The 13,611-nt window shown below is 40.8% G+C and overlaps 1 protein-coding gene across 16 annotated transcripts in view; it reads right to left on the reverse strand.

Annotated features, from left to right (window-relative positions):
• OSBPL6 (oxysterol binding protein like 6) overlaps positions 1–13,611 on the reverse strand; it is a 213,185-nt gene that overhangs the window by 35,415 nt on the left and 164,159 nt on the right. For 10 of the 16 annotated variants that reach the window (XR_013371940.1, XM_077883584.1, XM_077883585.1 and 7 more), the window contains 4 exons: positions 12,031–12,134; positions 11,186–11,278; positions 6,669–6,743; positions 1,313–1,478 (listed from right to left, as the gene is read on the reverse strand). Coding sequence is in view for 15 of the 16 variants with exons in the window: in XM_077883584.1 (XP_077739710.1) it covers positions 1,313–1,478; positions 6,669–6,743; positions 11,186–11,278; positions 12,031–12,134 (438 nt within the window). In the remaining variant the exon portion in view is untranslated. The remainder of the gene's footprint in view (positions 1–1,312; positions 1,479–6,668; positions 6,744–11,185; positions 11,279–12,030; positions 12,135–13,611) is intronic. The other 6 variants (XM_077883598.1, XM_077883594.1, XM_077883592.1 and 3 more) reach the window with 3 other exon arrangements.

The following is a 13,611-nucleotide window of genomic DNA, read 5'->3' on the forward strand; positions in this document are numbered from 1 at the left end:
TTCATGAGATAATGCATTTTAAAAGACAAGGCCTGGGAAGGTACTATCTTAAGTCAAAAAATGAACTTCAGCAACTGAAATTTAAATACTATAGCAGTTATGCTGAGTGAAGTAAGTCAGTCGGAGAAGGACAAACATTATATGTTCTCATTCATTTGGGGAATATAAATAATAGTGAAAGGGAATATAAGGGAAGGGAGAAGAAATGTGTGGGAAATATCAGAAAGGGAGACAGAACGTAAAGACTGCGAACTCTGGGAAACGAACTAGGGGTGGTAGAAGGGGAGGAGGGCGGGGGGTGGGAGTGAATGGGTGACGGGCACTGGGGGTTATTCTGTATGTTAGTAAATTGAACACCAATAAAAAATAAATAAAAAATAAATAAATAAATACTATAGCAGAAGTGGCAGGTAGTAATTTGGAACCCAGGCTCTTGGTAAACATAGACAGGGCTGCTCAGTCCACCTACAAGCTACTACCCTTGCCTCTTACTTATCATACCCCGCTCTCTTGTGGCTGATAGCTCAACTTATGCAACATGCCTTATTGAAAATTTAATAGGAAAAACGTGACTCCTAGGTGGGCTGAATTTCCCCTCCCCTCAATTCTGAACTGGCCTGTGAATCTCTGCCCAGCAGAATGCAGTGGAAACAATGCTGTGACAGTCCCAGAGCTGGCCTTGAAAGGACTGGCAGCTTCCATCTCAGTCTATTCCATTCCCTTGGAGCCCAAAGCTGTCATGGAGAGGGACAGGGACACAGTTGTGTGCGACCCTGCAGCCATCCCACCAACATGTCAGGAACATAGGTGAAACCACTTTGGATCTTTCAGCCCAGCCCATCCTCCACCGAGCATCACCGAGCCCAGGCCATGCCACATGGCACAGAACTGCCTACCTGAGCCCTGCCTGAACTATAATCAATGAGTGTTATTTAATTAAGGAAAAGAGCAAGGGCAACAGAATTCCTTGCTAAGGACAACCTGCAAGAATGTGTTAAGTGATAACTAAAGATACCAAAAAGAGATGTTGAGTTGTAGTATGTGCTGGCCTGCCTAGGAGGACTCTGTCTTTCCTCCTTTTTCTCCCCCCTCAAGATACTTTCTTTATTCATTCAAAACTGTAAATCTATGATGTGCGTGCTCCCAGGACGCAGGCATCATATCCTACTGAGTTTTGTATCTTGAACTCCAAATAGTATCTGCACTACCGCGCCTTTCTACCGTGACCGCCTGGACAAGGCTGGAAATGTGAACGGCAACCTCTCACCAAAGAAGAGAGCTTCTCTAAAGGGCACGTTATATTCGTTGTTACCTTTCTGTGCAATGAGACAAAATTCTTCTTGAAGCTTGGTATAATCCGTTGAACTTTCCAGAGGGTCGGTGAGGTGGCTAGGGGGAGTCTGAAATTCGATATCCGCACAAAGGTTGGGGTTGGAGGAATGCAAGCGAACTGGTGACATGGTCGCACTGAAAGGGACCTGAAAGGGACGACACAAATCAGGAAAGAGCAACAGGACATCAATCCACGTTCTCTTACACAGGAAAGATCCCATCCCTTCTTCTAAATACTAGGTTTCTTTAGAGACACTCGCTACTCATGTAATTGGCAGGTGGTTGGGGTGGGAAGGAGTCTCACTTCTGATGGGAGATTTAGCACAGCCATGGACTCACTGGCTTTTCCCTGCTACAGGGAGAGATGACCACAGAACAACAGGAAAGCAAAGGCATAATCCCAGAGAAGCTTCAGCTCTGCACCCACAGCTGTATCTACACAATTACTGGCAGGAAATGGTAGTTGAAACTCTCTCACAAAGTCTGGGTACTTGTGTCAGAGGCCTTTTCATGCTCACTTTATCTGAGCCTGGAGCAGGGGCTTACTGTACGGGTAGAAAATTCAAGAGGCACGTATACAGAAAGGTTTACTCGCGCCGCTGCCATTACATAAAACATTAATGAGTTTAATAGTAAATATAATCATGGTTTAAAGCAACTCAATTAAATTTGAAACTGACTTATTAAAAGAGATTTGTAAATGAAATACATATTATATAAATTACGGTCATTTACCTTTGCATGTCACATATGACACTGTTACACAAATGAACACGGTTTATGAAATGGCCAATACTGAAAAGCATTAAGTAAAAAAAGTCATATTACTATAGATTTTCCCAAATGGCTAGAGGTAGTTTCTTGCCCACCCTGGATCTGCCCTAGGCTTGTGATGGGTGGGGGCAAAGGACCTTTCCTTTTCCTTCTAGAAGGTGACACCTGACCATTATAAATGGCATCAGCCAAACATTCTTGGAAAATGAGAATACCGATTTCCATTGTACATCAGATTATCAGTAACCTCTCCTAATTCTCACTGCACAGATATTCGTGCAGTTATCCTCAAGAATCACTCTCAAATTCCTCTACAAGCTGAATTTTATATAAATTAAGGGGTAATTCACACCTTCGAGCTAACAGGAAATACGCCTGTCTGATGTAGACGTGTTCAGAACCACTTCCTTTTTTCTCCTGTTTTGATACAGCTTTAAACTTCCTGACAGAAGAGAGAGCAAGTGGGGGGAGGTGAGGGGGAGGGAGGGAAGGAGAGGGAGAGACAGAAGGGGAAAAGGAGCATGTACCTGTGTACTGAGGACACATGGGAGAGATGGAGAGAATCAGAAAAATCTAGGCTGAACAGTAGTTTGTGGACCTGGGTGAGGGCAGCTGGGATTGGGGGGGGGGGGTCCTTTGGACATAGATCTGCCATGGCAGTGGCAAGGAGTCATTATCTCAAAAGTTATCCAAGGCTTACTGGGGAAGGAAGTGAGCATGAAGCTTTCTCCCTGAATTCAGCTAAGCTAAGCAGGCTAATACATGATATTCCAAAGCATCTGGTATCTGGAGTTACCAAGTAACTCTATCTGGGCCTTGGTAGGGACCTTGGCTACACTGAACGGGGACATGTCCACAACTCGGTTATCTCAACAGGGTCAGAATTTTGGGCCATTCCAGAGAAGAGACACAAATGTGGCAGGGAAACCATTGAAGAAAACAAAGTCCTCGGGTTCACCCATGAGCTAGGGTCCTGTCCAGGTAACTATGTGATAATCATGACTAAAGTCTTTCGGGGATGCCTCTAAAGGATGTAGAAGAATATTTCAAGATAGATTCAGGGACTTTCTGACCTTAAGCGTGGTGATGCAAAATCTAGATGGAGCAGTGAGCCCTTAGCCTTTTGGGAGGGACACAGAGTCCACGGGGAGGTTGGCGGAGATCAGGAAAGTCATCGGGGGAGAAACTGTGACTTGAGGAAATGCATAGATCAGGGAGGGTGCAGATTTAAGGATATGGTTTCCAGATACACAGAACTAGAAGAGCATTGAAGAAAAAAAAAATGGTGGTGTCTGGGGATGGGGAACATAACCCACTGAGGATCATGGAAAAGGATTTTGTCTGCACTCAGGTGCCCTCAGCACTCCAAGGACTCGTATGAAGTAGGAGAGGAGGCAAGGAGGCCGGGGGAGGCCATGATGCAGCAGAGGCCCAGACATTCCAGTGAGGACCCACACTTGTCCCTTATAGAATGGCCTATTGAAAGTTGGATGCTCAGAAGAAAAAACACATGGTGCACATTTTTTTTTTTTGAACATAATGAAGTTTAAACTGGCAATTAAAACAGTAAAAATGATCTTGTATATAACCCGCAGGGAAAGAGACTTGGAATGCTCCACTCGGACTGCAATCAGACAGTTCCCTGGGCAACTGAACTTAGTTTTTATATACTTCTGACTGAAAATGTTAATGTTGCTACTGTTTCTGTTAAAAGAAGTATCTGGAATGGGTCATTTTAATCGAAGAATTCACGAAATGCAACCGAGAATACAAATTGAGATGTATTAATCTAACTCTAACAGAATGTCTCTTCAGCCTGGGGATTTATTTACTCAGTTTTTTGGTCATCGATTTGGGTTTATGGGATTCAAACACTGAAGTGATAGCCAGGTCTGCTGTCAGCGATGGCCGGGGTGGGAGCTGTCTACAGCTCTCATTGTTTGCACTCAAGAATCCTCAATGTTGGATTTACAGCCTTTACATCCTTGCCCAGGAAAGAAGTCCAAGGCTTCCCTGAAATCCTGTGCCAGGGAGGAGACCTGATCCTGGAATATTCTGGTATTAATAACTGCAGTTTGGAATGGGGATCTTAAGAGGTGCTTTTAACACCTGTCTATAAAGAAGTTAAAAGAGAATAGGCTGACAGTGGAATTGGGGTGCTGAAATTTAGCAATGGTAAACATGAAGGAGAAAGGGAACAGACAAAAGCAGGCCTAAGAGAGATACTAAGCATATGCTGCTTACGGAGCCCATGTGAAACGTCTCCTGCTCCACTTCCTCTGCATTATGTGTACAGGGATCCTCGTGTGGAGAACTGGCTGCACTGGGACCCTTGGTGTTCTCTGGGGGAAGGGCCAGGATGTCTCTTTTTCCAACCCCCCCCCTCCAAATTCTGTTGGGTCTGGCTGATGTTGCAAGTGAGCCATTTTGGGCTCTAGTGCTAAGAATCAACAGGAATAAAGCTCTGAAACATCTCCTTTGGGCACACTTCTCTTTGGGAGAAATCTCAGCTGCCCCACATATGTGAATGGGTTTCCTCCCATATTGCACTGGATGAAAAGAAGTAAGGAGGAGTCATTTGGAATAATTCTAGGTAAAAGGTACTGGGTTGGATAGGATCGGCTCAAAATATAAGGGCTAACTTAGTGTCGGGAAGAGGGAAGGTGGGGAATTAAAAGGAACACTGTACCAAGAGATATGGGGGCGGGGGCTGAATCACCATTATGTGATGTGAATGAGGGGTGAAGGGGCCAAGGCAGCAAGCTGAAAGTCCTGCTAAATGGTGTTATGCTTTGATATGGAATTAAAGCTATAAATCCTACAGGGCTTAGAGTAACTATTTCCTCTAGTTATTTCTGAATACATTACTAAATGTTCCCAACTTTTCTCATTCGATGCTTGAAATTATTGGAAGCTATTCTTAACTTCTGTGGTCCCTGCTACCCTGGGAGGTGGGCATTAATACTCTCCTCTTTTAAAAGCTTTTTCTTCCCTAGTTCCCATTAAAATATATATATTTATATATAAATCCATTCTATTCAAATAGGCTCTAATCTCAGTTTTATTATATTCACTGTATGTTTCTTAATCAAAAAACAAACACAGTAGAAACACAATCACTTCCCTGCATGCCTCCTTAGTATTATATCATTTAAGGAAACACAGGTATTTTCACAGAATGACTGACCTTTCCTTTCCATACTGATAATCATCTGGATTTCTGAATTTTATAAATGAAAGACTAAGAACTATTTAGGTAATTTTACATGTATCTCTTGGCACAATCTGTTATCACGTCAGTGTCGTATGTTATGCATATGTGCATAAGATATACACTAATTACGATATCAATTTCATTAATTTGTTCAACTGTTCACCAAACTGTGAGTTTAAGAAGCAATTCCCTCATAAACTCCCAAGTCACTGGTTCATTTCATAATCAAAAGCAATTTTCTCTCTCTCTAAAATCCAGCTAAGTAGCCAGATATACAAGGGTCAGTTATTAATGAAAAGAAAACCAGGAATCCTCTCATGAGTATCCGTTCTCCTGCAATGCAGCCAAAACCTTTTCGTATTTTTCACCAATTCTAGTTTTCAAGTATATTTCACCATCGGCAAGAGCAGGACTACCGTTAATTCAGCAAATACTATCTAATAGCCAACAAAACTAACATCTATGATTGCTAAGAACTTGGTATTTCATATTTTAAAAAGTTGACAGATGTCATGATTAAGCAAATATTATGATGTGCTTTTATGCAGCAAAGGATTCTTGTATTTACATATTCTATTTCCTATTCTGCATGCATCGTTCACTATTCTGAACAGCTTCTATTCAATTTAAAATTTAGGTTATTTGTCTTATCAGTTTTAATACTTACTCTACCCTCCTAATACCCATCCTATTTTCTCTTAAAGAACAAACCTTAGATATATATGAAACACCATTTAACGTTGTGGTTTTCTCCTTTCCACACTACATTGTCTGATTTTCAGCTCAATATTCTTTCCAGAAAACGATTTTCCCTTGCTAGGTGTAATTTGGGTAGCCATTTAGAGATGACATCAAAATTCACCTTTTCTTACCCTCTCTTAGTTTTATTCTCACCTTCTTTTCAAATAGTCACAACGCTACAACAAAAAAAGCACAATTTATGTCTGTAGTAACATGACTTTTCTTAGAAAAACAGAAATCAGTTAGCAGAGGTTCCAATATCAATGTGACAAAAAGAAGGAAAAAAAAAGAACCGTATCATTTTAGGAAATTCCACACCACAGGGAGCTGTACTCAGTTTCCCAACCTCGAAGTTACATTATTTCTTGCACTGCCCGCAGCAGAGCTGGATGGGGTGGGAGCTTTCCATCGCGGACACAGACACCCGTGTGCGTGACACCTGCCATGCAGAGACAGCCACAGAACATGCGAGAGCTAGGCCAGCACAGGAGGGCACTACAAGCGGATGCCACTGCACACAAGTGGCACCGCTGGAACAGGGGAGGCGACACTCGGACACAGTTTCTCATTCTTATTAAATGTCCACTGGAGATTGAAATCCACTCACTGTTGTAGCCACTGCTGCCGCTAGCCTCTGCCGGCGCCGGGCGGTGCTGAACTGGCCCTTCGCAGCTGGCCCTTCCTGACAGTGAATGAGAGAAGAGGAGGGGGGAGACACGGGATGGGGAGGGAGAGGACAGGATACGGGGGGACGAAAGATAATCAGACAAGGGAGAGGGAGAGTTTTTAAGTGGAGTTGACTTTTCCCTAAATCGCAGCACCAAAAAGTGCCCAAAGGGGCATTCACGCTGTGCGAAGAGCCCACTGTTCTCATTCCAGAACCCAAACACTCAGGTCTAGTGGCTATGACCCCACCCCAAAAGGAGACGGGAACTTCTGACTGGGTCAAGAGCTTGTGGTTTTAAGGTAAAATAAACGTTGCACAGTGTTTTCTTCACGTCATATGAAACCAAAGGCATTCAACCGATGGGAGCAAAGATAAAACGAAGTTCAGGAAGAAATGATTCAATAATGTGCAAGGGCTAAAACAAACACGTTGCAATGGGAGCCTCCCATCACATAGGCAGAAGGGTTTTCTTTCCTGCCAGGAGGAAAAGTACAGAGGGAACGGTACCAGGAATCTTCACTGTTCTTTATTCCCCCACTAGGATGCTCTCTGGGATTCAACATTAGGAATGGGGCTGGGACTTCCTGGTTGGAGAATTTTCCAAGGAGGAAGCCCGGGCCACATAACATAGGGGAGAAAACCACTCGATGGCCTTAGTGTGTCGGGATGATGCCTTGTAAGAATCAACTACGGGAACCTGAAAGCAGAGGTTTCATATAGTGGTATGTGCCTGCGCATAAACCAGCAGAAGAAGCCTAGAATTTTCTTTCTGGTCTCTTTCTGGTGGACAGGATTATGCTTCCTTCTGACCACTCAAGTTTATATCTGTCCATCTGACAGACCTCACTCTTCATGGTTGTGAGCGATAAATTCAGTTCCCGTGAGCGTGTACATAGATGTACTTATGGGTCACCGAACAGTGCAGATTAAGCAAAAGCAGGATGTTTGCTTTAGTCTTTTTGGAACAATAGAAAAATATTTTAAATTCCTGTATCTCCAATTCCCTTCACAGTTTCTCCATTACATTTGCATTTCTCTTCCACATTCATAAATCTCCTGCACGCATTCTGTAAACGTTCACTGTATACACACATACATATATAACGTGTTTTCCACACAACGTTTTCTAAACAAAAATCCCTTTGTGCCTAATGTAGTAAGTAACAGGGGAAAAACTTATTTTTACCCTTCAGTATAATTTGAGCATCTGTGGGATCTAGGACAGCTACACATGAATGACATTTATCAGCTACCCCAGGCTTCCTCGTTCTCTGCAACAACTAGGGATCTAGTATTCGTGTTACTAGTCGTGTAGGAAACCAACAGCTCTCCCATTCATAGCAACCCTTGACCAACCCTGCCCTTCTTGCCCTCCTCTACCTCACTGGAAACACAGTCAAACTGTTACCATGTAATGATGATAATGAGATTTTTATTAGAACCAGAACTCTGAAGCTTGGGAGGAAGTCCTTTATCTAAAAGGTAATCTCAGCAGAGCTTTCTAGGACAGAAGCCTTCAATGAATCACACAAAGGATTTCTGAGGCTAGCTTCTCAACAGCTAGCGTCTAGTAAGAAATATGGCTACAGATCTAAAAACGTAACCTTCATATTCAAATTGATAGTACAGTCTAACCTATGCTAAGAAAAAGACCTCAAACATATAGCGTAACACGTTCTTCACTCACTTCTGCTCTCTTGAGGTCAATTTTTTAAGCGATCGATTTCCATAATTATTTCAAAATAAGAATTACTGCAGAATGCTGAATGCAAAGTTCAGTGAACCAGGATCATTAAGAGCAGCAGCAGTAACAATAGCCAGAACGACCACCACCGGACAGCCTGGGGTCCTGCACGAGCGGCCAGTGTACCACAAGTTCCCACCAACACGGGGATGAACGGTGAACCGCTCACTGCAAAGTTTCTCCAGTTCACTGCAACAATGACACGGAGAAAGTGGTTCAAGGGGTGAGATGATTATGGGCTCAAAACAAATACTTGGCAGGCCAGCCAGGGGCACTGTGCCTAGATTCTTGGAGGGCCATCAAATGGGACTTGGAGGGCCATCAAATGGCTCAGGGAGGGGAAAATGTGTGTATTAGGGTGAGAGAATGTAGTAGGTATGTTTGATCCACTAACAACAATAAATGCTATTCCTTTCTGTAAGGAGAATAATGCTGAGTAAAGACATTTATATTGGTCATGGGCATCCCTGGCTGATTTTATGAGTCCCCAGCCAAGTGTGCATGTTGAAGAAACTTCCAAGTGACTTCCCACTAATAAAGAATGAGCATCCTAAGGGCTCCTGGAAGCCCTGCTGGTTCAGGTGAGCAAAAAAGGAGCAGGGATAGTACCAAATTCTGCAGGATACACCCTCCAATACCTTTGAGCAGTCTAAGTGGAAGCAGGATTTCTCTGGAAGTAATAAATAGCTCACTGCCACCCCCAAGTCTACCGATTTCCACTTGGAGTCAGAACTAAAAATCTCTTACTTTCGTTTAAAGTTTTCTTTGGGTGTGGGGATGAGGTGATTTCAATTTCCCTCAAAATTATCCAAACTAGAATCTCAAGGCCCATTTTGTTATTCTTTGGGCAAAATAAAAACAAAGCACAACAGCATACATAAAAATTTTAAAGTAAGCTACCCAAACATGTGGTAGAAGTATGAATGCTGAATTTTTTTTCATGCTTTCTGAACAATTTCTTTTGATGACTCCAAAAAAAAAAAATCTTCATAAACTCTCCTCATATAGGAAAGCATAGCCTGTGACTATAAGGGCTATTCAGAGCTGCCTGCTGTTTGCTCTGGAAAAAAACTGAGTGCTAGGGGGCCATGGTGGGTTTCGCAGCTGCCGCAGGCCAGCCAGGGGCACTGTGCTAAGATTCTTGGAGGGCCAGCTAGCCTGTTCGAGACAACCATCGTGAACAGCAATCTGTTCAGTGGCATACCTTATAAAAATGAGACTGAAATAAAATCTATCCACAAATATACACATTCTTATGATGTTGGCTGCCTTCAATTATTTTTATGATGGTTCTTTTTTCTTGGCTATGATAACCATAGACATCATGTTTAAAAAAGCTCCACAGAACTAGACAATCACATGCCCAACACAAAGGAAAGTGTCAAAAGCAGTTTTAGGTAAATTTTCTGTGAAGATATTTGGCCCGTTTGTCTCTATTGTACGAATGTTCTGAATAGAAGAGAACACCCAAAAACATACCTAATGAAGGAACATTATAAACTGTGTTCATGGAATGTGGACATGCTAACCAGAAAAACATGAATCGTTAGTGTTTATGAAAATTTATTTTCAAATTTATCAGGTTAGGAAGCAAAGCAACGGTATGTTATTTACACATTCAGAATTACAAAGCAAAGAATACCAATATAATCAGAATTAAAGAATTATTATTTATTCAGAAGACACTGAAGCATTCTGGTAAACAGTTCCTTTCGCTTTTGTATTAGAATATAGGTTGATTTATAGTGTAATAAAAAGAAAAAGCAAAATCCTAAGTCTGATTTTGATTGAGCAGGGCCAGAGGTTTTTTTCTTTGTTTATATAATTTATAGCTAGGATCAGAATAGTAAACATTCTTGTTTAAAGATCTGAAAGTAATATGATTTATGACATATGAGGCTTTAGGCATATTTCATATCATACCATGTTTCATATCATTGCAATGCAGTACCAGAAGATGCTCTTATTTAAAACTATTCATTTCAAATAAGTAGCTAATTCAAAAGAAATTTCAAGTAACTTTACCATGAGTCATTAAGACTTTCATGATTCAGATTTTAAAAGTGGTTGTTGATGGCTAAATAAGGTCTGTTTTTGAAGAATCATAGAATTTTAGAGTTGAAAGGGAATTCAGAGATGATTAAATTAATTCCACTTTACCCAGGAGCAAATGGAAGCCTAGAAAATTTAACAGAAATGCACAAGATTATACTGCCAGGAAATCACAGCTGATTAGACTAGAACCTGAGTTGTGCTGACTTCCAATTTTTTACAGCCCTCATCCCTTTTTACTGATACGTAAAATTTTGGACAAAGCTACTACATAAAAGGCTCTTTTAGGATCTAGTATATATAAATGAGTGCTCATTACAACATACTGGATTTCTAGTCTATATTTTTAAGCTAATTTTCTGTTAAATTATATTTTAACAGTTTAAAGGCGGTAAATGAGAAGGAAAATGCCACTTTGTAGTCACATTAGAAGATTTTAACCTTTCTTTTACGTTAATTTTACTTATTCCAGAGTAAGAAGAATAGATTTCCCACTATCTTAGAAAGTATAACTCAGTCTGTAAAACAATGGTTTTAAAGCAGTTCATCTGTTTAAGATTTCTTAACCTCCATGAACTGACATAAAAGAAAACTAATATCTTAAAGACCAATATCTTAAAAGGGTATAAAAATATGAATGAAGGAAAAGTAAAGTCTGTACCTGCAGTTGTATTTTTGTATCTTTGCTGACACTTTTTGTTCTCCATCGTCTTGTGACCCGCTTGTCTTTCTTTGAAATATCTACACAGTTAGCCTACATTACACAAACAGTTAAAAGCAACAAAGTATTATTAAGGTCACACAAATGATATAGATACAGACAAAGAGCACAGCAAGTTAGTAAAGAATCGTTGTTAGCCACCAAAAGCAAACCAGCTGGTAAGTCAAAAGTCGTATCTGATGCACAGTGGGCATTAAAAGCAGGAATAAGAACTTAATCATAAAATATATTTGTCTGCTTTACAAGAGGAAAATAGGATTAGAGATCTCCAACATTTTTTTTCTACATAAAAAGATGGCATTGGGGCTCCTGGGTGGCTCAGTCGGTTGCGTGACCAGCTCTTGATTTTGGCTCAGGTCATGATCTCATGAGATCAAGCCCCAGGACAGGCGCCATGCTCAGTGGGGAGTCTGCTTGGGATTCCCTCTCGCCCTCTTCCCCTCCCTCTACTTGTGCGCACAAGCAAGTGTGTGTGCACACTCTCTCTCAAATAAATACGTCTCTAAAAATGAGATGACAATAATTCTGAGACTAAGTTATATCTTCAAAGCCATCATTTCTAACGCAATACACACAGAAGAAAAATTCAGATATTTATTTCTATTCATTTGTACTTCAATGTAAAATATTTCAAAACAGACATCTTAACACAATGACACCAAGAATTCAAAGATATTAATAACAGCTCTAGAACATAAACTAATCTGTATGTAGTTATTTCCCTTTAAATGTTAACTTATACATTCATGTGACAATCCAGTAAAAATCCTGCGTAAATGTCTTACCTGCATGTCGGTAAAGTTAGGTGCTGACTGAGTTCTCTGAAGTATTTCCAAATTCTGCAGGAGTTTGCTAAGTTCCACAAGGTTTGACTGGCAGTGTGCAAGATCTAAGAAAAATGAGAAATAAAAATAGGTTAGAACGAGGCAGGGAGGGGCAGTGATGGTGATAAAAGACCGTCAATTCCAATTTCTGGCAAGTATGATTAGCTAGATCCATGTTTTTGTAGTAATGGTACTGGCAAATGAAACAAAACAGAAGCTTCTCCAATTTAGAACCTTAAAAGCATTGATTATTAAATGAATTCAAAGCCTATTTACAAAGAGCTAACTCTCACAATCTCCGTGAAATTGTGTGTGCTCGCTTTCCTGTTCTGGTGGCCCTTGTCACATAGGAAGCACACTCAAAGGAACTTCAGCAGTTTTATGGTTTAATTCTTAGGAACCTGTCCACCTGCTCCGAAAATAATTTACAAGGTGGCTGCCTGGAATTTGGGTGGAGTCAAGGTCAAGTTCAGAAAAATAAGATGGAATGCAAAGTCATATTTATCTATGATTTAGATCACTAACAATGTTGCAATGAATGATTTCTTTAAAATCTATGTTTTACTAAACACAACCAAAGATTCTCAGAGTATGTTCTTTGGCCCAGTGGCATCAGAATCACATGGGCATGAACCATATTCTTCTGTTTGAATTAATGTTTGATGAAGAAATGGCTTTTAATTTTATTTTTAATTTTTGGCTATATTTGAACAAAAGAGAATTTTTAAAGATTTGTATAATAAAATATCGCTCCAAAAATAGACTTTTAGTATATGAAATTAAATACAGTCAAGAATATTAAGTTAGTAGTATTACACAATTATCAAATATTTAGAACATGCCTGTAGTTATGTGGTTACTTTTGCATGTGTACTATTTATAAAGAGCCTGCAATAGGGGACATCCATAAATCTGTTATATAATAAGGGGGTTATAATATGTTGGTAAAAATTTCATTTACATTATTTTTGCTTCTCATTAAATCTAAAGGATCTGAATTCTTACAGATATAGCATAGGCAACAAAATACTGCTGTTAAATATGGCTAGGGGTGCCTGGATGGCTCGGTCAGTTAAGCGGCTGACACCTGGTTTCAGGTCAGGTCGTGATCTCAGGGCCCTGGGATTGAGCCCTGTGTCTAGCTCCAGGAAGGAGTCTGCTTATGGATTCTCGTTCTCTCTCTCTCTTTCTCTCTCTCTCCCTCTTCCTCTGTCCCTCCCTCTGCTTATGCTCACTTTCTCTTTCTCCCTCAAATGAATCAATCTTTAAATATCGCTAAAGATGAGCTGGGCCAAATAACAAGATAGTTGCATTTAGGGGATTTTTGACTTTTTCACTGGATATAAAAACAGAGGAGTAACTGCTACAAGGGTCTTTCCAGGACACCAATCACTGCATATTCTATGGAGAACAGGGTAGCAGCAATTTTAGGACCAGGCCATACCCAGGTCCCCCCTCTCCTCTCCAGCCTTTGCCTCAGGATAGAGTCTGGGTGGGCTGTTCAAGCGCTACTGCTGCTCTCCCAACAACTGCTGGCCGTCA

The sequence above is a fragment of the Canis aureus genome, chromosome 34 (assembly GCF_053574225.1).
Source record: "Canis aureus isolate CA01 chromosome 34, VMU_Caureus_v.1.0, whole genome shotgun sequence".
NCBI lineage: Eukaryota > Metazoa > Chordata > Mammalia > Carnivora > Canidae > Canis > Canis aureus.